The following is a 27,005-nucleotide window of genomic DNA, read 5'->3' on the forward strand; positions in this document are numbered from 1 at the left end:
ACTGCGCCACCGGGGAAGCCCTGCCCTAAGCTTTATTTCCTATCTTCTCCTAGCTTGTGTCAGCTAGAAACTTCCCTGTTAGTACTGCTTTTGCTGCATATGTAAGTTTTGGTGTGCTGTGTTTTCAACATTTTCATTTGTCTCAAGATATTTTCTAATTTCCCTTGTGATTTATTTGACCCATTGGTTGTCTTAAGAAAGTACTAATTTCCACGTTTGTGAATTTTCCATTTTTCCTTCTGCCATTGATTTCCAGTTTCATTCCATTGTGATCAGCAGAGATTTTTTTTGTATAATTTCTGTCTTCTTCAATTTAAGACTTGTTTTGTAGCCTAACATGTGGTCTCTCCTGGAGAATGTTCCATTTGTACTTGAGGAGAATGTATATTCTGCTGTTGTTGGGTGGAATATTCTCTATATGTCTTAGGTCCATATGGTGTGTAGTGTTCAAATCTTCTGTTTCCTTATTGACCTTCTGTTTGGTTCTATCCATTACTGAAAGCAGGGTACTGAAGTCTTCTGCTATTACTGTCTTGCTGTGTATTTCTCCTTTCAAATCTGTCAAAGTTTGCTTTACATATTTAGGAGCTCTGGGTATATAAGTATTTATAATTGTTATAGCTTCACAGTTAATTGACCCTTTATTATTATAGAATGTCCTCTTTTGTCTCTTGTAACAGTTTTTGACTTAAAGTCTATTCTTTCTTATATTAGTATAGCCTCCCCTGCTCCCTTTTGGTTACCATTTACATGGAGTATCTCTTTCCATCCTTTCACCTTCAGCCTGTGTTATGTCTTTAGATCTGAAGTGAGTCTAATGTAGGAAGTATGTAGTTGTATCTTGTTTTTTGAATCCATCCAGCCAATCTATGGCTTTTGGTTGGGGAGTTTGATCCATTTACATTTATTATTGATAGGGAAGGGCTTATTGTTAATCGTTTTCTGTATGTCCTGTAGCTTAGCTTTTTTTTTTGTCCCTTCTTTCCTCTTACTGCTGTCCTTTGTGTTGTGTTGATTCTTTTGGTAGTAACATGATTTGATTCCCTTCTTGTTTACTTTTGTGTATATCCTATAGATATTTTCTTTGTGGTTACCATTGCAATTATATGAAACATTTTAAAGTTATAACATTCTATTTTAAACTGATAACTTGAATTGCATACAAAAACTCTAGTCCTTTACAAAACCACTTTATGTTATTGATGTTACAGATTACATCTTCATATTATTGTATGTCCACTAACATAGATTGTTATGAAAGTTCTAATGGTTTTTACATTTAATATCTGTATTCATTATATAATTTTAATGGTTTTTTTCATTTAAATTCCATGTACCAAAATTATGATGATACAGGTTACCGTTTTTGCCCGTGTATTTACCTTTACTGGAGAACTTTTTATTTTCATGTTGCTGCCCGGCATCCTTTTGTTTCAGTTCGAAGGATTCCCTTTAGCATTTGTTGTAGAGCAAGTCTAGTGGTAATGAACTCGCTCTGCTTTTGTTTATTTGAAAAAAATCTTAGTTTCTCCATTTTTGAAGGATACTTTTGCTGGATACACTATTCTTGGCTAAGTTTTTTCTTTCAGGACTTTGAATATATCATCCCACTCCATTTTGGCCTGTAAGAGTTCTGCTGAGAAATCTGATAATCTTAGGCAGGCACTCCAGTATGTGATGATTTGCTCTTCTCTTGCTGTCTTCAAGATTTCTCTGTCTTTGACTTTTTTTTTTTTAACTGAGATATAATTGACATACAACATTACAGGCATACCTTGTTTTATAGTGCTTCATTTTATTGCACTTCACAGATAATTGCATTTTTTACAAATTGAAGGTTTGTGGCAACTGCATTGTCAGGTGATGGTTGGCATTTTTTAGCAATAAATTATTTTTTGATTAAGGTATGTACATTGCTTTTTTTTGACATGCTGTTGCGCACTTAACATACTACAGTATAGTGTAAACACAACTGTTATATGCACTAAGAAACCAAAAAACTTGTGCGACTTGCTTTATTTCTATATTTGCTTTATTGTGGAGGTCTGGAACCAATCCTGCAATATCTTTGAGGTATGCCTGCATATTTCAGTTGTACAACATAATGATTCAGTATTTTTATATATTGCAAGATGATCACCACAATAAGTGTAGTTAACATCCATCGCCACACGTAGATGCAGTTTTTTTTGATGAGAACTATTAAGATCTATTCTTTTAGCAACATTCAAATATACAATACAGTGTTATTGACTATAGTCACCATGCTGTACATTACATCCCCAGAGCTTATTTATTTTATAACAGGACGTTTGTACCTTTTGACTCCCTTCACCCATTTTGTCCACTCCCCACCCCTGGCAACCACCAGTCTGTTCTCTTTATCTATGAGCTCAGTTTTTGTTTGTTTGTTTAGAGTCCACATATAAGTGAGATCATATGGTATTTGTTTTTCTCTCTGAATTATTTCACTTAGCGTATTGTCCTCAGGATCCATCCATGTTATTGCAAGTGGCAAAATTTTCCTCTTTATGCCTGAATAATGTTCCGTTGTAGATATATATACTACAGTCTTTATCGGTGGGCACTTAGGTTGCTTCCGTGTCTTGGCTGCTGTAAGTAACGCTGCAGTGCAAATGGGGGAGCGCATCTTTCTGGGTTACTGTTTCTCTTTTCTTTGGATAAATGCCCAGAAGTGAAATTGCTGCATCATGTGCTAGTTCTGTTTTCTAATTTATTATTATAATTATTATTATTTCTAGTTTCTAATTTATTCAGGAAACTGTTTTCCATAGTTTTTCCCATAGTGGCTATCCCAGTTTACAGTCCCACCAGCAGTGCACAAGGGTTCCCTTTTCTCCACATTCTCACCAGCACTTGTTGTCTCTTGTCTTTTTGGTAATAGCCATTCTGACAGGTGTGAGGTGCTCTCTTACTGTGGTTTTGATTTTCATTTCCCTGATGGTGAGTGATGTTGAGTATCTTTTTATGTACCTGTTGGGCATCTGTATGTCTTCTTTGAAAGCATATCTATGCAGATCTTCTGCCCATTTTTTAATTGGATTGTTTTGTTTTGGTTTGGTTTTGCTTTTGAGTTGTATGAGTTCTGTATACGTTTTGAATGTTAATGCTTTAGCAGTTACATCATTTGTAAACTTTTTCTCCCATTCAGTAGGTTGCCTTTTCACTTTGTTAATTGTTTCCTTTGCTGTCAGCAGCTTTTTAGTTTGATATAGTCCCACTTGTTTATTTTTGCTTTTGTTGTTTTCGCTCTTTGGTGTCAAATACAAAAAAATTACCATCGAGACCAATGTCAAGGAGCTTATTGCCTGTATTTTCTTCCAGGAGTTTTACGGTTTCAGGTCTTTAATCCAGTGTTAATTTTTGTGTATGGTGTAAGTGGTCCAGTTTAATTCTTTTGCATATGACTGTCCAGTTCTTTTTTTTTTTGTTTTAATAAATTTATTTTTGGCTGTGTTGGGTCTTCGTTGCTGCGCACGGGCTGTCTCTAGTTGCAGCGAGCGGGGGCTACTCTTTGTTGCGGTGCATGGGCTTCTCATTGCGGTGGCTTCTCTCCTTGCGGAGCACAGGCTCTAGGCGTGCGGGCTTCAGTAGTCGTGGCTCAGAGGCTCTAGAGCGCAGGCTCAGTAGTTGTGGCGCACGGGCTTAGTTGTTCTGCAGCATGTGGGATCTTCCCGGACCAGGGCTCGAAGCCGTGCCCCTGCATCGGCAGGTGGATTCTCAACCACTGCGCCACCAGGGAAGCCCTGTTTATTTACTTCTCAATGTCAGTATGAAATCTCACAGTATAATTTTCATTTTCATGTTATCTTTATCCAAAATGTAGTCATCTCAATCCCTCATGTTCCTTTATTCTATCAGCATCATATTATTGAGAGAGAAGTTCTCCCAAGTGAAAAATCTCTGGGTTTCTGTAGTGTGATGATGTGTGATCATTTCCATTAAAAAAAAAGTAGACGGCATCAGATCTGGTTGCCGAGAAAAGATTCAAATTAGATTTTACAGAGCATTTGCCCTCAATAAAAACTGAAGTATGATTCCTTATCAAAACTTCATTAATACATAATGGCATAGGTGGAAAATGAAACTGTTTTATTCCTCATATAATTAAAATGACTTGAACTTATGGATCCCTTGTCCCAGCTTCTTAGGACCTAGAAGGAATGATGGATAGAGGATTGTGAAATGCCATTTTTCAGGTATCTAGATCCTTGAGGAAGGGGAAGAGCAGTTGGAAGAAGTTTTCTCCCCTTTTTTCCCTCATTAGCTGCCTCTTGAAGTGGATTTAACTAAAGCAAAGAGACAAGACTTTGAACCATCTGTGGAACAAGCCAGATATAGCAGCTGCCGACAGAACCTGACTCTGGGACCCCCCAAACCACAGGAGGTGACGTCCCCTTGCAGACCAAGCCACCACGTTGTGATGCAGGGGACGAGGACAGCAGCTCCGGGTGCGGGCTGCGTGCCCTCCCCGCCCCTGCTCCTTCCCAGGTGTTTCCCCCTGCCTCCCACTCCTGCCTTCACTTCAGAGCCAGCACACTGGCTGGCCCGTGTGCTCCCTTGGGAGCTGTGTGTTGCTGCTCACCAGTTAGCTCAGGAACTCACCTCCCTGTCGCTCTCCTGATGCAGAAGCCCGACCTCCGCTGCCACAGAGAGCAATGCCACGTACCAGCGGAAGCTCCGGCAAAGACAGCTGCAGCAGCGGTTCCGGGAGCAGATGGAGAAACAGCAGCAGGAACCCCTGTCTGGCCCACCTGCCGAGAAGCAGGGTCCTGGTGAGAGGACGGAGCACGGGCTCTGGGGGCGACTGCTCTCCCCACTCCGCAGCAGGTCGGGTCCACATACAGCACAGAGGCGGCCACGGGCTCAAACCGTCACGTCCTGCCTCACCATTCCCCGTGACTGAAGGAAGGCACTGGTCTTTTGGGCGAAGGAGACGGGGCCTGACATAACCTGGAACTATTTGTCTCAGGGGACAGAGCTTCTTTTCGCCTCAGTTACTTTGGCCACGTGTACATGAGAAAGCCTTTCTGAGCTTTTTTTTTTTTTTTAATATTTTTTTAACTTTTGGCTGTGTTGGGTCTTTGTTGCTGTGCACGGGGGCTTTCTCTAGTTGTGGTGAGCGGGGGCTACTCTTCGTTGTGGTGTGCGGGCTCATTGCAGTGGCTTCTCTTGTTGCAGAGCACGGGCTTCAGTCGTTGTGGCACGTGGGCTCAGTAGTTGTGGCTCACGGGCTCTAGAGCGCAGGCTCAGTAGTTGTGGCGCACGGGCATTGTTGCTCTGTGGCACATGGGATCTTCCCGGACCGGACTTGAACCCATGTCCCTTCCACTGGCAGGTTGATTCTTAACCACTGCACCACCAGGGAAGCCCCTGAGCTGTCTCTCAACATAAAGCAAAGTTGGGTTTGAAGAGAATGGGTTTTTGGCAATTCTTTATCCCTTAACTTTTTATTTCAGAGTCCAGGTTCAGTGGGAGTAGTAGATACAGATTTTCGTGGAGTCTTTCTCAGAGACTAGAAACAAAGAAAGACCAAGTGGATTTTTGCCCACCTTCTCCCTAAAAATTACGAAGAAGGTTCCGAGGACTTGCTTCATGTTTAGTTCTTTATAATTCCCCTCAGCAGTACTGGCAGGCTGAGGTTAATGTAGGGGAAAAAACCCCAAAAAACTTACTGTGCTGGGGATGGTCTTAATAAGAATTATTATTCTAGGTCTTCAGCTTCCAAACCATTGCGGAAGCTCTGGGGGTCAGGGGTGGAGGAGGAGTCATCTCCAGGACCTCCCCCACCCCGAATCACACAGTCATCATCTTGGTTTTACATATTCATTTCTGCTTAAGATTTTGATTGAACAAGGGTTATAGCTTCCAATAGTAAAAACTGGACAAAACGGCTTACAATAACTCTTCCGTTTCTGCTAAAGGAGAAACAAACTTCTCAGGGTTTTTTTTCGCAGTTTGATGAGAAGAAAGAATATAGTATCGTCAGTCCTATTTTATATAGATCTGTAGGTAGGACCAGGATGCAAGGTCCCGAGTTCTGCTGGCCGCGCCGACGAGTGTAACCCCAGGTGGCTTTGCACGCACTTCCAAGGCCGCCCCCGGCCCAGCTCGGTTACGTGGTTTTGTCCTTTCTCTGCAGCAGTGCTGCCACCGGTGCCACCTGCCGGAACTGCTGCTTCAGAGCCGCTCACCCAGACAGACGTGCTTCCAGGTCAGGAGGGCTAAAGGAATGGCTTCGGTCCTAATCAGTAAATACCTATCAAGTGTCTGTAAGTTACTGTGCTGCATACTTTCCGTCGTCACAAATACATTTCAAAAGAGGCATAAAATATCTTCATTTCCGTTGGTTTTGTAGAAAGTGCTGACTGATAACACATAGGCAACGCCTCTACTGTCCGGACCTGCGAGAGGCTTTGGTGTACTTTCATGGGTTGGGGAAAGAGAAATTCCAAACGCCATCGTATAGAGCATTCATGATACGGCACCTCTCACGACCTGTTATTTTTCCAGCACCTCGTTTGTTGATGCTGCATTTGCTTGTGACCTGTGTCCTTGCAGACAGTCTTGAAATGTGGGACATGGCTCTAGATGCAGGGGACAGTGTGGTCAAACCCTTGTCTAAACCAGAACCGCCACAGGCCCCTGCCACCGCCGTCCTGCAGAATGAGATGGAGACCCGGAACAGGACCCCACAGAGCCTTTGCCACCAGAATCCACAGGCAAAATCTGGACCCTGGCACCTTCAAACTTACAACCTTAACCAACACATAACAGGTAGCAAAGTGTTTTAGGAGCAGAAATGGAAGGGAGAACCTGGGTATATATAATTCTACGAATCTTAAAGAAAGAATGACATTCCATTTTAAGAAGTTGGAGGGGACTCATGCCAGACCAGTAGCAGTCTAAGAAAATGGAGTGTAACTGGATTAAGAGTTGCAAGTCTTCCTTGGCGTCCTGACCTGAGGTGCAGCTCTTTCTAGCTGATAGAAGTGGGACACTGAAGCATGGCTGCATTAAGAGCTTTCCTCTTGAAAGCAGGCCTGTCATGATCGCTACTGCAGCTCGGTCTAGTGTTAACAGAGGGACCTGTCCCCCTCATAACAACTGTCATTCTTGGCCTTTAAAGTAGGACAGTAACTAATAGGATTCAGAAGTTTTTAGCTGTCAGTTTATTCCTTATTTTTACATCATGGCAGCTGTATGTGAACAATTTTCTCTTCCATAGGAGACTATGATTCATATAGGAAGAACCAGGACACGAAGAAAAGGAAATTGGATCCATCTTGACCAAGGCTCCGTTCACCTCACTGGATTCTGTCACAAAGGGACTTTCAAAAACTGCTTGTTGGTCATGAAATGACTCATCATTCCTAGGGAATGAGCTTTACCTCCGGGGATTTACCTTGCTTCATGCTCAACTTCGCTAGAGGATTTCACTATCGGAACCTGACGCAGATCAAGCTGGGCAGGTTGGGAAGCCCTGCGGAGATTAAACACCACCTTTTCTTTGGCTCTTCACTATTTATTCCTAAGCTTTCATGTTACTAAAGGTAGAAATTCTAGGAATCACAGTGGCCACTTTCCCCACGCACCAACCTCAACAGCGGCCTGCGGTATGTCACTCTGTGTGACCTCTGACCCCTTTCGCTGCCACTCATCTACAACCATCTGTCACTTATAGGCTCATCATGAAACTACCTCCATTTTTTCCTAATAAGGAAATAATCTAAGACCAAAGAAAAGGCATTTTAAGAAAGCAAAATAAAATCCTACTTTGTAACAAAACAGGCATACCTCTTTCTTTTTATTGCGCTTCGCAGATTTTTTTTTTAAACAACAAATTGAAGGTTTTTGGCAATCCTGTGTTGTTGAGCGTTTTCCCAACAGCATTTTAAAGTATATTTTGTTTTAGGGACTTCCCTGGTGGTCCAGTGGCTAAGACTCCACACTCCCAAGGCAGGGGTCCCGGGTTCGATCCATGGCCAGGGAACTAGATCCCGCATGCCACCACTAAGACCCAGTGCAGCCAAGTAAATAAATATTTTTTAAAAATATATTCTTAAAAAAAAGGTATATATTGTTTGTTTTAGATATAATGCTATTGCAGACGTAGCAGGCTACAGTGTAAACAACGTTTATATGTACTGGAAAACCACCAAAATCTGCATGACATAAGCAGCTGTTCAGCTATTTCGGATGTGCGATTATCACCCACCTTAACAAATTCTTTTAGTGTTTAGATGTTTCATAATCCTTTCCCCCAACTAATGAGTGTGCAGTTTTACTTTCTAAGGGCATTTTGGGTTGGGCCTTGTACCCAGTCTTGAGTTTGTTGGAGCACAGGCCCATCTGGGAAGCTGTGCCCCTAGGCCACCGCCGCGCCTCTGGAAGACGAGCACGGGGCTTTCCCTGACCTCCCGCCACCTCACCTGAGCTGCACAGCTTTGGGCGTAGGTTCATCTTCTGATTTTCATATCCTTACCATGGTCTTCAGAAAATATATCTTGCCTGTCTGCAGCATCTTAGTTCAGGTCAGAACTGCTGTTAAAAAAAAAAAGGTCCTGGAGATAGGAATCCAGTTATAAATTGCACACAAGTCAAATCAGAGCTAATGAGATTACGAAAAAGACGTGCTGAAAATGAAACCCCACAGCTCAAGAAAAGCAAGTTTGGTTTATTTGAATGGTTTCATCTACAAAGGTAACAAACGGAAGCAGAAAGCGTGACCCCCGGGGTTTATCCCAAACGCACGGGTTGACGGGCTGCCGAGAATCCCCAAGGTTTGAATTGAGTCTGTTTTTTTAAACTGTACATTGTTAAATAATGTAAGGAAAACACTTATAATTCAGAAAGAATTTTTTTAATGTGGAAAAAGATACTCAAAGTGTACTATTAACACAAAAATAATTTAAACAGTTCAGTAGCACTAGGTTCATTCCTCTAGGCTTCAGTTATTTCATCCACAGGAGGGGAAAAAACAGTAAATAAAAGCAGTTCTTATTTTCCACCTGTGAGTGAGTGAAGAGATCTCAAAATGATTAAACCAAAGAAACAAAACAGTCACGTGCTGCACTCTGGCTCCTCTTTCCTCTGCTGCAAAGCCCTGCCTCCTTGCCCAGGGGTCCGTTCCCCACTTCCTTGGCGCTTCTTGTTCTGTCCTTACTCTTGTCATCTCCCGAGGATTATAAGCAGAGAAAAAGTAAGTAAACAGTTTTGAAGCAAAGCTTGGAACGCCTGCCCTTTTCATTTCTACCTTCCTACAACCTTCAGCTCTCATTTGCATCTTTGGGGTCTCGGCTAACTTAAAGAGGACAGGACAGCCATCCAGGCTCTTCCTGTCATGGGGATTCCTGGGATGTGCCACTGAGGTGGGTAAGAGGTTGGAATAGGTCAGTTTCCCAGCTCAAGAGTCAAGACAAGAAGCACCCCAAAATTAAGAGCCCTGGCTTCTTTCCCCACCTTCTGGGAGAAGAGAGATCCCAAACTCAGGCAATGAGGAGTGTATTTCCTGAAAGTTCTGAAAGTAACAGAACTGCCCATTACAACTAGGCACAGCACTAAATAATACTGGTTGGTTGCAGTTACTACTTCAGGGGAATATCTGTTTACAGAGAACGTGAGAATATCAGCTGCTAATTCTAGAAATAAGGTGGCGCAAGAGATTACGATCCTGCAACCATTTGGACGTTATATAGGAAGTGGGTAGGAATAAGCATTCTTTCCTACAATGCTTAAATTCAGATGTGGGTCCACTTTCCACAAACTACAGTACCCCAAGCTGAGAAATACACGGGACATCTGCACCAAGAGGGAAGCAATCCAAATGATTTTTCTTAGAACAACTTTCTCCATCTGTGACATTTCACTATCATATTTCCCAGCTTAAAAACTAGCGCCCCCCCCCCCCACAACCCCACCCCGTGCCCTTCCCTTTATATTCAGCCATTTCTTCCAGGTCTCCTCTGCTCAAGCCCAGCTCAGGTAAGTAAGGCTTATGGCAGCCACTGGCCAAGCATCACCTATCTTCAAAACAAGTCTGTTCTCCCATCCCGTAGTCTTTCTTTTTCTTTCATCACTTATCGCATACCACGCTCAATCTTGTAAATTGCCCCATTTTGTGACAACACCCCTCCTCACCTGTCCTGAAACAGAGTTTTCTGCTTTTGACCACTACTGTCAACTTCTCACCTGCTCATCTTACACCTGCTCTAGACAAAATTGTTGAATGACTTGAAAAAAAATACTCCTTCAATTTCCTTATTGCATAATCCACTGCTGGGTCACATGGACCCAAGGTTTCCTTCCATACGCCCTTTTGCTGACTGGGGTCTGATGAGAAAGTTGATGTTAACGGCAGAAGCAATAGAAGTCCAAGGCACTAAAACATCCAGCAAGCAATACTGGGAGAACAGAAGTATTCAAGTACAGTAATTTATACAATTTTACATTCACATTTATTTATCTAATACAATGGAAATACAAAGGAGAAAGTAAAGTCTCAATAGGTAAAGGACAGAACTAGCTTTTTTCAACTTTTTAAACCTTTCATATCTTACTTTTAAAACTACTGTTGTCCAACAACATTTATATATCACAGTGTTTCCACATCAAAACTGATGGCAAAGTTACATGTCCGCAGGGAACTTACTTTTGTTTTCCTAATGGCTAATGCTGCAGTCAAAGCTGCGAATAGTATCTGCTTAAAGCACTCATGACCTATCGTGAGAGGGTTGGAACCTCTGTCCCCTGCTGTTTTCACTGGGTTCTAAAGACTGGCTGGGGTGGGGACAGGGTAGGAGAGAGCCCAATAGTTTAGTTTTTTGTCTTGCGGTTTATGTTCTTGAGGGGATAAGGGACTTGCGGTGGGTAACAAGATTAAGAGCCCCACTACTTGAGAACACAGATGGGCTTTGCTCTTCCACTGAGCTCTCTAGAAGCTTTCTGATCAACACGATTCTCTTTCCAAGCGCTCACTGTTGGGGAGAGATAACAAAGCATACACAAGAAACCTGCTCTTTCTTTCCTTCTCATCCCACTCCAATAAACGGTGAAAGCACAGGGAGATTCTCCACTCTGAGGGCTCTAAGCGGTATTAAACACTTTCCTGTCTGGCAAGAAATAACCAGTTAAATGCAGCGCTAGTAGTTAGTAGGTAGGCTCCTTTCCCATCCCCCTTCCACCGGCCCCTCACCACTCCACCTCCTGCCCCCAATCTACTCCGTCAACGCCTCTAGGTCTAAGTGGTCCTCAGGTTGGAACCTGGAGGGTTGCTGATGGACTTCTGCAAGTTGCTGATGTTGAAGTTCTGTAAGGAGGCAGTTCCCACAGGTTGGAACTGGCTAAGTGGCTGCGTTGCTGGGCCGCCCGTGCCGCTCCACTGCGTGCCAAAGGGGGGGGTTGGGAAACCGTACTGCTGCGGGGGGCACATGGGCTTGGGGAAGTGGCCTAGAGAGGTAGCTGATGCTGCAGAGATGGGGGCGGAGCCACCCAGGGTTGAGGTCATGGAGACGCACAGCTGACCAGGTGCGGAGAACTTCCTCGCCATGCCAGGGCCCTGAGGAGAGAACAATGCCACGTGAAGCTGCTGTGGGTGTGAAATGGGTGGAACTGAGACAAAATTCCAGAAGCGGGCTGCTCTCATCTTGCAGGGGACACTGAAAACAACACCCAGACAACCTTCCATCATAATTATTGGCTCTTTATATTTATCAAATACTTGTTCTGATTGGAGGTGGGTGGTGTCGTGTGTGTGTAGTTCAGAGTGTGAAAGGAAAAGGGAAGAAAAAACTGAGCTGACTGATACAGAGCTCGGGATTCAGGGCAGGAAAACTAGAAGGGGACCTGGGTGATTTTTGTCTTGTTTTCTTAAAAGTGTTAAAACTCATGAGCTACTGGAGAAGGTCCCTCATATGAGCGAGACACATGGCTCACTGATACTCTGATGGATCCGGAAAATGGCAAAAGGGGCAGACTGACCTCGTAACTCATGTGTCCTTTGCTTCCTCTCCTGCCTGAGAGATTCATGGCGTCTCGGGCCCAGTTGTCCACCAACTTGTGCAGGTCATCTGTGAACGTGCCCTTCCTGCTGGACGTCATGGCAGGAGGCTGAGCCTGGGCGGCCTGGCTGTTCACTGTTCCCCCAACGGTGTTTGTGCTGCTGGTCCCTAAAGTCAGAAGAAGAAACAGAGTACAACCATTAAAAGAGGCTTGGGTTGTAATTTCAGGGAGAGGAAAAAGTTCCGAGGATGATGAATGGCAAACCACGGAATGGGGAGGGTGAAGTGGGAAGCCATGCAAGAAAAGGAAGGTTCCAAGGTTCTTATGTAGCCAAATGCTCTGGCACCACAGGCTAATGGAAACAGGTTCTCTTCAGGAGCTCCAGACGAGGCTGAGCAACTCCGGATGAGGGAAGGCACAGAGGGCGGGGACCTCCTCCTGCCCATTCTCATGGCATCCTGGAGCGCAGACACTCGCTTCTGGGCCTCTATGCCCAGCATCACCTGGGGGAGAGGAGAGCTGTGCGGTGTGGCCAGTGAGGCTGGCTGCTCCAGAATGCTGCAGAACAGGGCAAGAGAAGGGGATCCCTGGAGCACTGGGCAGGGTTCATGGAGGAGTTAAAGGAAGGCAAAGACAAGCCCCAGGAAAGATGGGCTCCCAAACCATGTGGGACCGTCATGGTCTTCAGCCAGCCATTCTTTCACAGAAAGGGGCGACAAGAGAAAGCGTGCTCTGGTCGGAAACCTTTTTCACCTGGACCCATAAACATGAACTGCAAACGCAAACTTGCGAGAGTTAAGGCTTCAACGTCTCCCCATTTCCTTTGAGTAAAGAACCAGGAGCGCTCAGGAGGAAGGCTCTCTACGGTGTGCCTGAGTCTTTGAGCTCCAGGAAGGCGTGGCTTCCCAAAGATGACCTCAGTTCCGCTGCTTCAAGGCCTCTACGGCCCCCACTCCCCAGAAGAGCAAGCACTCTCATGCACGCCCAGCTGAGGCAGGGGTGCGGAGGGGGAGGACGCTGTGGGGCTGTGATGAAGGAATTCTATTTCTATGGTTTGACGAGAAAGAAAGGAGTCTGTGTCCTGCCTGATTTCGGCTCTGCTGGAGGGCACACTGGCGATTATTCGAAGAGGCGAGTTTTAGGGAAGAGGGAAAGAAGAGTCACGTCTTGTGTTTTCCCGTCACCCCCCACTTTCTTACCAGATCTCACATTTGCTGCAGAATAAATGAAAGCTGTCGGGGTAGGCTGTGAGCCACTAGGACTTAAGACCCCCAGTGCTGCCAGGCTAGGCATTTAAATGCGTGCGTCTTCCTGCTTTCAAGAGCCAAGCGGCGCCAGGGCACAGCAGCACACCGGAAGCAACTCTGCCATGTAGAAGCCCCCGTAATCCACTGCTGCTCTCGAGGCCGGTTTGCACCCTGCCACCCAGGAATGGCACACCCGAGCACACGTGTCCTAGAGGAACAGCTCTTCTGAGGTGAAGCTGCAGAGTGCGACGGGCACGTGCTTCTTATCACCAAGGCAAGACAAGCCGGGCCGACTGCACGTGTTGTCAGCTCACTCTCTCAGTGCCCGCCAGAGCCACGGGGGCTGCTATCACACACACCGTGTAAAGGGAAGAGTAAGCTCCCTGTGGAACAGGAGGCCCAGGTGCAAAGTGGAAAAGCACAGGAGACAGCGTTCCTCGAACAGCAGTGAGACAGCACTGGGGCGGGAAGCGCAGGCAGCGAGGATGGCGGTCGTGCTAATGGCGAGATCCCGAGAGCAAGCACATCACATGCATGAGGACCGCCATCCTCCTTGAATGACAGCTGCTTCGCGAGCTTGATGGTGAGCGAGACGATGAAAACAAAACATAATCACAAGCGAGCAGAGCTGTCAAAAGCCAAATTCAGAAGCTTGGGAGCTGAGCACTGCCGGCCACAAACTGCTCATGCTAGAACCACACCCTCTGGTCTCATGCCAGTCGCCGCTGATGCTGAGGCCCCTTTATGGCCTCTTCTTGTCACACGGCACTGGATTCTGAATGTGGGGTTTACACCACGGGGGAGAGTCAGCCTCACAGTTCACCTTCTCATTCTGGCTTCTGAAAATAGCTTTCCCATTAAAGGACACAGACACACACATCCCTTTCTGACCAGGAATTAACTCCCAGGAAGAGCTGACTTGGCTAATAAAGCCCAGGAGAACGGGGAGTGCGTGTGGCCCACTGCAGCTCTAGAGAAAGCGTGCTCTAGAGCGCTGAGGAGCACTGGTAACGCAGGTATTTCTGAGAATGCTGCTCGCCTTCCTGAGAGGATATGACTATCCTTTGAACCTTCTTCAGTTCTGCTGAAAGCTCTAAAAGTCGTGCATCCTTTACCACCAGAAATTCACTTTCTGATGTTCTCCTGCCGTAATACATGCCCCCACCCCACCGCCGGATCCTAGTAACAACGCCTATGAGCCACAGCTTACTGCCCAGTCTCCCAAGCACAGAGTTTTCTGGAGGGGCCTCTCGGTGGCTGCTGGGCTGCTGAACTGTCCTCGCTCTCACGAGAAGCCTCCTGTCTACACGGAGTGTCCCTGCCCTCAGCAGCCCAGCAGCCGCTCCCACTGCGATGTGAGGGCCCAGGCTCTCGCAGGCCACGGTCCCAGCCGAATCCCCGTGGGCGCACAGCGCCGGGCGCACGTTTTTGACTACAGGACTCTCTCCCAAGGAGCCAGGCCTCCCTGAGGCCCCTACGCACATCCGCAGGCGCCTCCACCCACAGCTGTCACAGAGCCAGGGCACGGGGCCATCAATGAGAGCACTGTGAGGCGACCTTGAATCTGGAAGGACAGCCAGTGGCAGCAACTGAGCATGTTAAAGACGACACCAGAAAAGGGTGCAGGACTAGCCGGAAGGGAGCTGGGAGTCCGAGAGTCATGAGGCTTCGGGATTCAAAGACCTCAAGCGCAACAGCCTTTGCAATCAAGGGCCGGAAGTAACAGAAAGAAAGGATAATTACTACAGAGCTGGTTGCAAGGACAGACTTTTTTCACCATCTTCCCTGAAGCACAAAGAGAGAGCAATGTGTTAAAGATAAGGAAACATCAGTGTAAAATATTTAGAATCTCCAAACAGCACACAAAGTCCCAGCAAGAGAAAGCAGGAGGGGAGACGGACTGGAGGGACCCGGGAGCCCTGCCACAGATGCCATTCTGTATGATGGACCCTCCTGGCTGCTGGTTCCCGGCTGGCAGAAGTGAGTTTCCACACCCAGTCTTTGTACCTAGAAGAGCGATGCCCTGCACCAAGGTTCGGGATGAACCCCAGTCTCTCTCTGGGTCTCACTGCTTGAATTTCAAACACCCACGCAGTCTCTCCACCGACCCTGTCCCCCGCTCCTGCTTCTCTTGCCGGGTTGTTAACAAAGCACTCAATTAAATGCATTAACAATTCTACCACAGGAGGCTGACAGATGGTACCATTGTTACAGTTTTAATTTAAATTGGCTAACACTCTATTTCCACATCCTAGACACACAATACTAACCCTTTCCCTCCTAGAAAAATCTTTAAAAATATGTGGAAAACAAGCAACTTTTGAACATAAATAAAGCATTAAGCCAAGCCGTGCTCCCAAACCATTATCTATTTTGAAAGCATAGAGTAAAGCATCGGAGACTAGTTAAGACCCCATGCCTGTGAGCCCCGGTTCTCTTTCCATATTTGCTTTTTTGCTCCTTTTTTTTTTTTTTGGCCTCGTTGCATGGCTTCCAGGATGGGATCTTAGTTCCCTGACCAGGGATTCAACCTGGGGCCACGGCAGTGAAATCGCCGAGTCCTAACCATGGGCCCTCCATATTTGCTTTAAACCTGCCTCTTGTGATTTGTTCATCAAGGCTTATGTGATGTACACTGACATGCCTTCAACAGAGGTAGGGCCTCTAATTTTAAGACCCAAAAGGAAGTGATAAAATTTAATACTTCTAATCACTTTCACCTGAACAACAGTGTAATACCACCTACCTTTAAGAGTGTGATGAGAATTTACTGAATTATTTAATCTGAAGTGGTACCTGTCACACTACACTTCCTTCACAAAAAAGCCTTGGTTCTCTTTCTTCCCTCGTAGACATTTCAGGCTACATAACACAGGCCTGACACATCACACTTTATTTCAAAACACTTGTCTCCTACTGTTAATGTCTTTTCCTCTTTCTAGCTGGACATATAAATTAAATGCTTACTTAAGTGTCAAGGAGCTAATATTCTTGGTCCAGCCTAGCCTTGCCAGAAAAGCTACTGATCTCAGTGCTCAAAAACCTACCAAATTGGGGCTTCCCTGGTGGCGCAGTGGTTGAGAGTCCGCCTGCCAATGCAGGGGACATGGGTTCGTGCCCCGGTCTGGGAGAATCCCACATGCCGCAGAGCAGCTGGGCCCGTGGGCCATGGCCGCTGAGCCTGCGCGTCCAGAGCCTGTGCTCCGCAACGGGAGCGGCCACAACAGTGAGAGGCCCGCGTACTGCAAAAAAAACCCTACTAAATTGGGTAAGCCTTCCACCTCCCTCTTTGTTAAACAGCCCTAGACTAGTGCTGAACCATACTCAGAAACAACGATGGTCCGAGCACATGCATTTAAAAAGCACTTCAGTAACCACATCAGAAGTTTGAGGCCTTAGCAGAGAAGATCTTTACCTGAACTCTAACAAAGGTTTTCTACTTGAGCCTTATTTTTGTTTAAAAAATTTTTATTTCAACATACGTTTACCGACTACCTGCTACGTGCCAGGCAGGTGTGGTTTAATCAGAGAGAAATAACGTCTTGTGCAGGTGATCTTATCTGATTCGTGTGGGACCACCTGCATTCCACACATGGGGAGCTGGGCTGGAGAGGCTGGGTGACTTGCTATCGTGCCCTGTTCAGGGGAAGAAAGCTGAGAAATCCCAGCATTCTTGTTAAAAAGCCCATTTTTGCTTGCAGGTGCTGGCCCTTCAGTCTTTAGTAAGCCTTATAAGAACTACACTGAAACCCTTTCTGAAATTCTGATTTCATGGAGTTACAGGGTAGTGGTGGTGAAAACATCCAATGAAGAGATTCTAGCATCTTCTCAATTGATAGATGGTTATGCTTAATTGAGGGGAAAAAAAAAAAAGATTCCAACCTACTCTGAAGAAGAAGAGAAAAATAGGGTGTAACTTTTCCCCGGTACCAGTGGCCAAGATGCTTTCTGTGGCTTCTAATGCCACAGCAGGGGGCAGTGCTGAGCAGGACTGTGAGCCCAGATTTCGCTATGCTGAGCGACCCCGTGCCCTCTGTCATGGGCCTAGGAAGAGGCAATTCTTCCAGAAACTTATTTTGATGTTTACAGAAACCTATTGTTATTTCTACATCTTTTATCATAATTAACAGAGACCCAAACTTCTGAGGGTAATAGTAGTTCAGCCAAGACAAATGCACATGGACTGCGTGAAACAACAGATCCAAGCGGCAGAAACACAAGGACAAGGAAGGAGTAAAGGTGTTACACACAAAGAGCCAAGCAGGGCGTACTCAGAAATCGGGTCCTCCTGCCACCAGGTTTGAACGTCACCTGCTCAGACGCACAGTTAAACTTCGCACAGCCTGTGAGAGGGGAAGAACAGGGAAGAATGGGGAGAGAAGAGACAGAACACAGCTACGAGACTTTAGAACCCGAGGCTGGAGAGTGAGATGCGCTAGGACAGCACACAGAGGTACGAGCTTCCAGGACAGGCCTGGACGTGGGGCAGGAGGGTCAGGCCGCAGTCCCGCCACCTGCCTAGACCGAGCGCCTCCCCCAAGGACACTCATCCTGCTGGGAGGCGGCCTAACGCCTAACTTCTGTGGCACTGTGGCGAAAGCACCTACTTCACTATCTAGATTCCTGATTTCACTCTTCTCCACCCACATGCCCAACTCCTTTCAGCTTCTAGATCTAATGTTACCAGAAGGTCTTTCCTCTACAGGAATGTTCTGAGTGATCATTTTATTAAACATTTGTTTATTAACCTATATTTGGGAAGTAGATTATGGGTAAAAACTTGAATGGACTTGAATTCATTTTAGTATGTGTCTCTCATACTTAGAAATCTTAGAAGTCTACACTGGCTAATCAAATGCATTAACTTTCAGAAATGGCTAAAACTCCTTAGAATGTGGTCCAGGAAATCCCAGTCTAGTATTAAAGCATAAGCTCCAAATCCCAAAGGAGTCACTCATCTCACTGAGGCTTCACAGGGCACAGGTGTCACTTTTTACTGTAGTCCCTTGAAAAAACCTATTTCCACCCGATGGGAGCAGTGATCCCACCCACTCCCCTTACAGCCCAAAGAATCATGTGGGTACCGTGCGGCTGGTTCCTGGTCAGCTGCTCCTCCAACCCACCTGAACAGGTTCCTCACCAGGCTTTTGTCCCACATATGGCAATATGTCCATTTTAATGTTCTTGGAAGATGCTGGCTGCTCTGATTTCTTACCTTGACCTGGAGCAGAAAGGCTTGGTACTGAAATGGCACCATCACTGGTGAAGGCTGAATACAGGTTGTCACTGGAGGGAGATGGCTTAAGGGGCTGTAACAGCTGATTCTGCCCCGTCTCTGGGATGTTGCCAGGAGCGGGGAGGGTCTCCTGCGGGTGCAAGACTGAAGCTGCACTCTGGCCAGACAGGTTACCTGCCAAAAGACACAGCGGCATGAGGGAACGTGCACAGCTTCCAACCGCACCTGACAGGCACTGTCTTTCCTCCAATGTGTCCCACTGACGGATTAATAATGGGCCAAAAACTATAAGAGATCAAAGAGCAAGGGTCTCACTGACAGGAGGGGAAGTGAGATGTAGCAGGAGACTCAACAGGCAACAGGGCTACAGGACCCCATCCCTGAAGATGCTGAGCCATAGACAACTTGGATGATTCCAAGTCTAAGCTGAGTAAGAAGACTAGCACGTGCAGTGGACATGAGAGAATTCCATTTTGCAATCTCAGCATTGCCTTTTTTACCCTCTTATAAACACTGAGTTGGATCATGATACAAATTGGTTCCAGAGACAGTCTCTGCTTAGTCTTTCCTGTACACGTGTCAGATCAAGTACAAAAGAGATGTCGAAAATGATGTAGGGATTGGAGAGTAATGCGTATTTAAAATTATTCTTAAAAGGTGGCTTTCAATCATTAGCCAGGTGGCCTGAAATGGACTAACTTCTCTATTCCTTAGTAGCTAGTGGACTAGAAGTCCACGCAAAAAGAAGGTCAAAATTGGGATCAGAACCTGAATTAGCTGCTATTGCTTATCATCACATGTCTCCTAACGAACTGGTTCTCATGTGCTAGAGAAAAGCTTGGGGTCTCTGAAAGCTTCCAGAGAATGGAAAGCTGTTAAGTTTACAACTGCTTTCCAACATATTTATATTAGAACTGAAGAGCAAGTATGAGGTATAAACTTATTTTAGCTGCTTTTACTTTTCAACTAGTTATCTGTTAACATTACCATAATTTCACCAAGGGGTAAAAACTCGCTATCATAATAAAAAATAGGCAAACTACAATTCATTTCCAGAGATTATGATTTAACTATTTTTTTGATTATAAACACTAGCAAGTTCTTTATTCCAATACAGATAAATAAAACAAAAACTTTAGCCAAGGAAATTATCATATGACATACCCAAATACTTACATGAAATTTACATTCATCCCTGTTGTAATTATGACCAATTCATTCATTAAAAAGGAAGAATCTACCTGGACTTTACTAACAGAGAACAATGAATTTTCTCTCAACTGCCTACGAGCTTGGTGAAATGTGAGCTCCACGAGTTAGCAGGCAAAGCTAAGTGTTTTATCCTCATCAACAACTATAAACGGAGGCAATATGGATTACAAAGGAATAGGTCATAGCACTGACCTGTCTTCCATAAACTCAAAAGACGTTCTATAAATACGGGGAGTAGACAAGGCAAGGAAGCAAGCATATTAGGGAAGTCAAACGCCTTCGAAATTTAACAAATGTTCCGTAGGTTATATACACATTTGGAGACAAAAACATAAGATGGGACAGCCATGGCTGACCTGGTCCAGGGCTTTTATTCCCCAAGGAACTGCTGCGACTAGACTTGTTGCCTTTGCTTTTGGTGGGTCGCCTTCTTCTCCCTGCAAGGGGGGCAGCTGGGGGAATGATGACGGCAGGAGGAACCTTGCCCAGTTTGGTATACAAAGATTCAATTTCATGCTTCTGGCGACTCTGCAGGTCTTGAATCTCTTTAAGATGTCTATGAAAGATAACCAAGCATAATTCAAAAATATAACCACCTTTGTTCAAACAAGAATTAACAACATTATTTAACCTCCATTCACGTATTTACTCACCAGTGAATCCTTCCCCCAAATGTACTGAATCTAACTGCTGTCACCTTGTGATTCTACTGTGTCAGCTCCTCTTGCTGGCCTCCGTTACCCAAGCCAAATTCCAGCAAGCTCCTAGCCAACCACAAATGGTTGGTGATGTGTTAGGAGAAAGAGATTTCCTGACTTGGAAGCTCTACACAGGAATACTGAACTTGCGAATCGGACCCAGTTCATCAAACGTGACCAAGAAAACCTGCTATCGTAATCCATATCCCAGTGTCATTACCAGATTCATCTGGTAGACCAATAATAGCTAAGATGAGGTTCACAACGCAAAAGAGCCACTGACAACAATAACATGCTACGAGTAATGCCAAGGTGCTGAAGCAGTTCTGTAAGAACTACCTTCAGACAGCCAGCTCTTGTACATCCCACCCTCTAGCTCTGGGAGCCAGCTCTTCATACGGCTCTGCTGGTACCCTTTCACAGGAGAAACGCACGTACTTTTCTCGTAGCCGCCGCAGCTCTAACTTCAAGTCCTCATCTTCAATATCTGATTCATTATCGCTGCTCATGTAAGAGGAGTTGAAGGAATGACTCAGGCCCTGGACAGGGAGGCTCTTTGAGCTCAGCTGCGGGGAGTGCGGACTCCCTGAGCCATCGTCCACATCCCGACCGAGGAAGGCAGCCTCCAGGTCAGAGGACGGCCCGTTCAGATGTGAAGCCTCTGACAGTTCGGGTTTCTCTTTCTTTGGTATCACAGCAGGAAGAACGTCATGTCCCAAATCCAGAAAAGGAGGAGATACCACTGGTCCCTCCTTCTTTGCCTCAGTAATCTCGTCTTCGGTTCTTGAAACGGAGAAACGACCGACTTTGCTTGCTGTAGTTGTCACCTGAAAACGTCCAACCTTGGTTGGCTGCCCAGTTTCAGGAGTTTTACGGGCGCTACTATCCGGCATATCTGAAGAGACGCCACGGACGGCTATCCCATTGGGCTCTGGCCTCACCAGGGTACTCTCTGGACTACTGCTTGACAGCACTGAGGACTCTGAAGTACTGGATTCAAAATGAACAGACTTTACATCTTCTGACTTATTTTTACCCTCTTTCTGGGGATCATCCATTGCAACTGAAACCTGATGGAAAGAGACCAAAAGTGAATCACTTTATTTCCCTGTTTGAGTAGGCTGACTGTTTGCATAGCCCCTCCATCTCTGACTGTGAAAATAAACTGAATACCATTCACTGTAGAGCATGAAATATCTATACTGAGATGTACAGATGAGATGTAGATTCTGAGTGGCTGGCTAAGCTAAGTAAATTATTTACTTTCATATCTCATGCTGTGCACAGGACTCAGATTACATCTTAATGAAAATATAAATAACAACAGGTCATGGAATATTGAAGGTTGCTTGTGAACAGGAAAAACTACAAAGATTAAATCCAATAAATGTTAAATGCCAGCTAAGCTTCAAGAATCAGCACAACTAGCTGGTGCTAAAAGAAGGATATAGATCGTTGTCCTAGTTCGACGATGTATTATAAATACAAACTCAGGGTGGCGACAAACTCTGAGAAACTCAGTTTACAAATGAGAAAAATATGACCTAATATCCCCAACTTCAATTGCTATCATGAGAATAATAAGAAAGCAGGTGTGAAAATAGAAAAAGAAAAAAAAAAAGATTTTCAAAGCTTGTACAGCCCTATGTACTAAGCCAGAAAATGTTCACTTGTTTCCCAACTGGGAAAATACAATTAGATGGTATTATTTGATAATGACTCAGTATTTTCACTTTGAAAATTAGTCCTAAGAAAATTATCCTAAACATGAAAAATGTTTTTATATACAAAGACGTTCACTGTTACTTTACTTACTGTGTTGGAAAAATCAGAAACCACCTAATGACTGACAATAGGAAAATGGTTAGATAAACCTACTACTAGATGGGAAAAAGCTACAAAGTATCAATATCATTCAGAGGAGAAGCAGGGCCAATTTTAGATATACACATGTACAGAGCAAAAGGAACAGAAAGAAACACACCCCCAAAAGTAATCCCAGGGGGGTGGGGTGGAACGATGGGCAGAGTGTGACTATCTACTGTTTTCTCTGCTGTTCTAAATATTCTTTATTTTCTTTAATTAGCACGTATTATTTTTAAGAGGGGAAAATGATAAAGAGCTAAAAAGTGCTTTATATAAAAGAAATATATCATTGATGGCAATTAGGTCCCAAAAGGTAGATAATAATTTTATTATATACACACTCCCCCCAAATTGGGAATCCCTTTTTTATTATATACACAATCCCCCAGCAGTGACTGTCTTACCTGAAATCGCCCCATCTTAAAAACACCAGTCCCTGAAGTGGGTGCTAGGATAGGACCTTCTGTGACTTGAGACACTGAAACAAGTACATGGAGGAGGAAAAGAACTTAAATCAGCATCTTTTTTCACTTGGCATCTTTTTGCTTCAGCCAGAAACACAGCAAAATGAGACTACATCAGAAGAAGAAAGTTGTTACAGGTAAGGGAGATTTCCTTACCTCCCTTTCCCTGACCCTGTCCAACAAGGGGAAACAGTTACTGTTTGCTTTCCTACTAGACACCTTGAGTGTGAAAGACTGTATCGCTGTGAAACCCTCTACCTTCCCTTGTACACTCGCACAGAGGACATGGCACTGTTTGGAGGAATAAGTCACACAGCAGCAAGGCGGCTTCACGGCTTAACTCAAACATGAAGAGATACTATAAAAACTAAGGCTGGGCTTCCCTGGTGGCGCAGTGGTTGAGAGTCCGCCTGCCAATGCGGGGGACACGGGTTCGTGCCCCGGTCCGGGAAGATCCCACATGCCGCGTAGCGGCTGGGCCCGTGAGCCATGGCCGCTGAGCCTGCGCATCCGGAGCCTGTGCTCCGCAACGGGAGAGGCCACAACAGTGAGAGGCCCGCGTACCGCAAAAAAAGACAAAAAACAACAAAATAAACTAAGGCTAACAGGAAATGACACTACAATTTCATCCTATGATTCAAAGGCAGAAATAAATGAAGCAAACAGTAAGATTTTACCTAGGATACTAAAGACCCATTTTAAAATGAAAACCAGCTATGACAAACTGGTTTAGGCAACACTTAAGCAAAATCCTGGAGCAGGACAGTGTAAGTGGCAGAATCACTGGTAAGTAGTTTTGAGCCACTTTAAAGCCACCGAGGTCCTCCTCTTTAGGGACAATCACTTGTTTGAGTTTCTTTCTAGAGATAGTTAATATAGATCAGCATTTTCTTTACTTTATACAACCAGCAGAATATTGCTTTTGCTACTTGCATTTAGAGATGTAACTGAGGAGGTCTTTCCACACCGTCTCATTCCTTCTAATGGCTGCACAGGGTTGTAGCGTATGTACATACATACGAAAAATTTTAAAATGTACCATATTTTATCCAGGCTTCTACTGATGGGAATTTAACTTATTCCGAACTTCTTGTTACTATAAAAGTGCTCTAATATGTATATTCTTATAGCTCTGTGAAATAAATACCTAAAACTAGAAGTATTGGGTTGGCCAAAAAGTTCATTTAGGAACCGAAACAAACTTTTTGGCCAACCCAATACCGAATCGTTGTCATTTAAAACACTGACAGACATAAACTGATCTCCAAAAAGGCTGTACCAAGTCACCAGTGGCTTTTAAACTTCTGAATTTACCAAGGACAGGTGAGAAATACAATCACTTGTAGTTTTATTCTGCATTTCTGTTTCATGAAGTTAAGTATCTTCATGTCTAAGTTTCTTTTTTTTCTGTATCTTTTGATTATTTCTTGGTCCATGCCAAATTTACAGAAATTCTTTATATTAACAAAACTAGTCCTTTTTGTGATACGAATATACGACACACACATTTCCCAGTTTTCCATTTATCTTTGGACAAAACAGTACTTTTTCTCCCCATGCAGAAATTTAAAATCTATTAATGCTTCTGGGTTGGGGATTAAATGTAATAATAACATCTTTCTCTATATCAGGGAGCAGCAAACTATGATCTGTGGACCAAATTTAGCCCACTGCTTGTTTTTATAAATAAATTTTATTGGAACACAGTTAAACTCCTTCCTTTATTTATTATCTATTACACCTTTTAGGCTACAATATGTTGGATACTTGAGTAGCTATGACAGAGACCGTATGGCCAGCAAAACCTAAAATATTCCCTTCCTGGCCTTTTACAGAACAAGTTTGTCAACCCTGATCTAGACAATTGGAAAAAAAAAAAAAAGATTCCTTTTGTTTTCGTACAGTCCTATTTTATGAGCTCATTTTCCACCTCTGTTCCATTTTGAATTTACTTTGGCCTAGGCTAGTGATCTATCTTTACTTTTTTCCAAATGGCTGTCCAGTTGTCCCAAACCATTTACTGAAATATCCCCTTTTCTCACTGATTTGAAAGGTCACCTTTTTCATTTTCTACATTACATTTTAGTTTGTCCATTTCTGGACTTTCTAATCTGTTCCACTGACTTTCAAGTCACTTCTTTTAAAATGAGAGCCAATTCAGATTGTGACTGCCTTGAAAATAATTTACTTTAGAAAGGTTTTAAGTGAAATTTAGCACTTAAGGAAGACAGGAAGAAGAGCATTCAGGTAATCTTATTAATAGTTGCTCAGGGAATTACATTTATGTCAGGTGGTGTTGAGGAGAATGGATATAATAAAAAGGGAAAAATATTATTAAGCACGTGCTATATAAAATTACATTAAGCATATCTCATTCAATTACTTTCACTTTTGATTATAAATGATTCTGAAGGAAAAGGCAACAAAAAATAAGTTACATTTCCCAGGTTCTGTGGGACTGATGGTGAAAAGAGACTTACAACAAAACTTTACAGCACTAGTAGTTGATAATGAACTTATGACTAAGCACATGGTGATAAAAGTTCTAAGAAAACATTTAAGTTGTTGGTATGGACAATTTTTACAAAATTAAGTTGGAAATGTGCCTTTTTAAAAAAGAGATATTTATGGACAGACCAAGTCTAGAGACTCCAGAAATAGATTAAAATGTTTGGGGGCTTCCCTGGTGGCACAGTGGTTAAGAATCCGCCTGCCAATGCAGGGGACACGGGTTCGAGCCCTGGTCTGTGAAGATCCCACATGCCGCGGAGAAACCAAGCCCATGCGCCATAACTACTGAAGCCTGTGCTCTACAGCCCATGAGCCGCAACTACTGAAGCCCGCATGCCTAGAGCCCATGCTCTGCAACAAGAGAAGCCACCACAATGAGAAGCCTGCGCGCCACAACAAAGAGTAGCCCCCGCTCGCCGCAACTAGAAAGCCCGCGCACAGCAATGAAGACACAACACAGCCAAAAAAAAAATAATAATGTTTAAACTGATGATTTGAAATCTTACATTTGTATTTCTACCATCCATGCTGTTCAAACTTATCTATATTTCTATACATCTCAAAAGCCAAGAGGTGGCCAATGAATTAACTTTTATAAATATGCTTGAATTTCCTTGCATCTCTTACCAAGGATTTGGCTGAGCTAATAATAACAAAGGGTCTTATGCTAAGAAGCTATCATTACTCCCTGGCATGCTACCCCTCAAAAAAAAAAAAGTAAAAAATTCACAACTTTGCTGATATTACATGCTCTCAATATTAGTATCAATGCTCCTCAATCATGAAATACATAAAAATGTTGTTCAACACAGTCTCAAGTACAGCTACGAACTCTCGAGAATGTGTCTTTGACATAGTAACCTCTACCATCAATTACAGGAAGGTCTGGAAGTGGGAATACAGAGGAAGAAGGATGCTTCTCACCATCCTTCTGAAGCTGGGCTCCTGCTTCCACAACTGCTGTTGGAGCCACCACGGACACGGGCTGCAAACACACACAGATACACAACATCTTTAGCATCAGTGACTTAAAAAGAGTGACTTTCTAACCTAAAAATAAGTCTGATGTAAAGAAAGACAGGCATTTTATAGATTTTTAAAAGAAATTTTGAGTCTTAACCTCTCCAAACTGCTTTCTTAATTTTTCTCATGGAATGCTCAAAAGTATAACTTGGATGTTCATAGAAAAAGTAGTTTTAATCAGAACATTATTGTGTCACAAGCCCAAAAGGAAGAAGTTAAGACTTCGAACTTAAAGTATAGACTCCTCCAAAGCATAAACACCAAGTCCATAGAACTGATCTGTGGTATGATTGTAACCACAGGTAAGACCAGAAAAGTGTCTCCCAAATCAAATTTTTTCCATAGTTACACTACTGGGTCAGTGTTACTCTTTCATTCATCGTCTCATTTCTGTCGACTGGAACAAGCAAAGACTCTGACTAGGTGTTAAAGGTATTAATAATGGTCTAGGTTACAGCTTATATTCCAGAAATATAATATATTAGGGTTGTGGGGAGATTTTATCAGAACTCACACCAACTGCAGACGTCAGCACAACGGTCTCTGGACTGAGCGTTCTTCTCAGCTGAGCATCCAGATCTCCCAGGGGCTGCTGGGGCTGAAGGACACAACACAGTGAGCACAGCCTCGGGCACAGCCAGAGCCAGCTTACACAGGACACACTGCTTCCTGCTTCACTCAACATTAAACTCAATATCCTAAGTTCAACTTAGTGGTAACTGCTTGA

General features: G+C 44.2%; 2 protein-coding genes across 26 annotated transcripts in view; one reads left to right on the top strand and one right to left on the bottom strand.

The window, feature by feature from the left end:
* The window catches only part of RAD52 (RAD52 homolog, DNA repair protein), a 55,977-nt gene extending 49,481 nt beyond the window's left edge, over window positions 1–6,496 (top strand). For 8 of the 11 annotated variants that reach the window (XM_029204970.1, XM_029204968.1, XM_029204973.1 and 5 more), the window contains 2 exons: window positions 4,289–4,512; window positions 4,651–6,385. In XM_029204970.1, coding sequence (XP_029060803.1) covers window positions 4,289–4,512; window positions 4,651–4,927 — 501 coding nt within the window. In that variant the 3' untranslated portion in view covers window positions 4,928–6,385. Of the gene's footprint in view, window positions 1–4,288; window positions 4,513–4,650 lie in introns of all 11 variants that reach the window. The other 3 variants (XM_029204976.1, XM_029204974.1, XM_029204975.1) reach the window with 3 other exon arrangements.
* A 3,963-nt stretch (window positions 6,497–10,459) lies between these two features.
* The window catches only part of WNK1 (WNK lysine deficient protein kinase 1), a 133,649-nt gene continuing 117,103 nt past the window's right edge, over window positions 10,460–27,005 (bottom strand). For all 15 annotated transcript variants that reach the window (XM_029204588.1, XM_029204578.1, XM_029204576.1 and 12 more), the window contains 8 exons: window positions 26,793–26,876; window positions 26,180–26,240; window positions 22,685–22,758; window positions 20,853–21,484; window positions 20,073–20,272; window positions 18,484–18,678; window positions 12,001–12,188; window positions 10,460–11,578 (listed from right to left, as the gene is read on the bottom strand). In XM_029204588.1, coding sequence (XP_029060421.1) covers window positions 11,261–11,578; window positions 12,001–12,188; window positions 18,484–18,678; window positions 20,073–20,272; window positions 20,853–21,484; window positions 22,685–22,758; window positions 26,180–26,240; window positions 26,793–26,876 — 1,752 coding nt within the window. In that variant the 3' untranslated portion in view covers window positions 10,460–11,260. The remainder of the gene's footprint in view (window positions 11,579–12,000; window positions 12,189–18,483; window positions 18,679–20,072; window positions 20,273–20,852; window positions 21,485–22,684; window positions 22,759–26,179; window positions 26,241–26,792; window positions 26,877–27,005) is intronic.

Source organism: Monodon monoceros, unplaced genomic scaffold (assembly GCF_005190385.1).
Source record: "Monodon monoceros isolate NGI ecotype Baffin Bay Population unplaced genomic scaffold, NGI_Narwhal_1 Super_Scaffold_6, whole genome shotgun sequence".
Taxonomy (NCBI): domain Eukaryota; kingdom Metazoa; phylum Chordata; class Mammalia; order Artiodactyla; family Monodontidae; genus Monodon; species Monodon monoceros.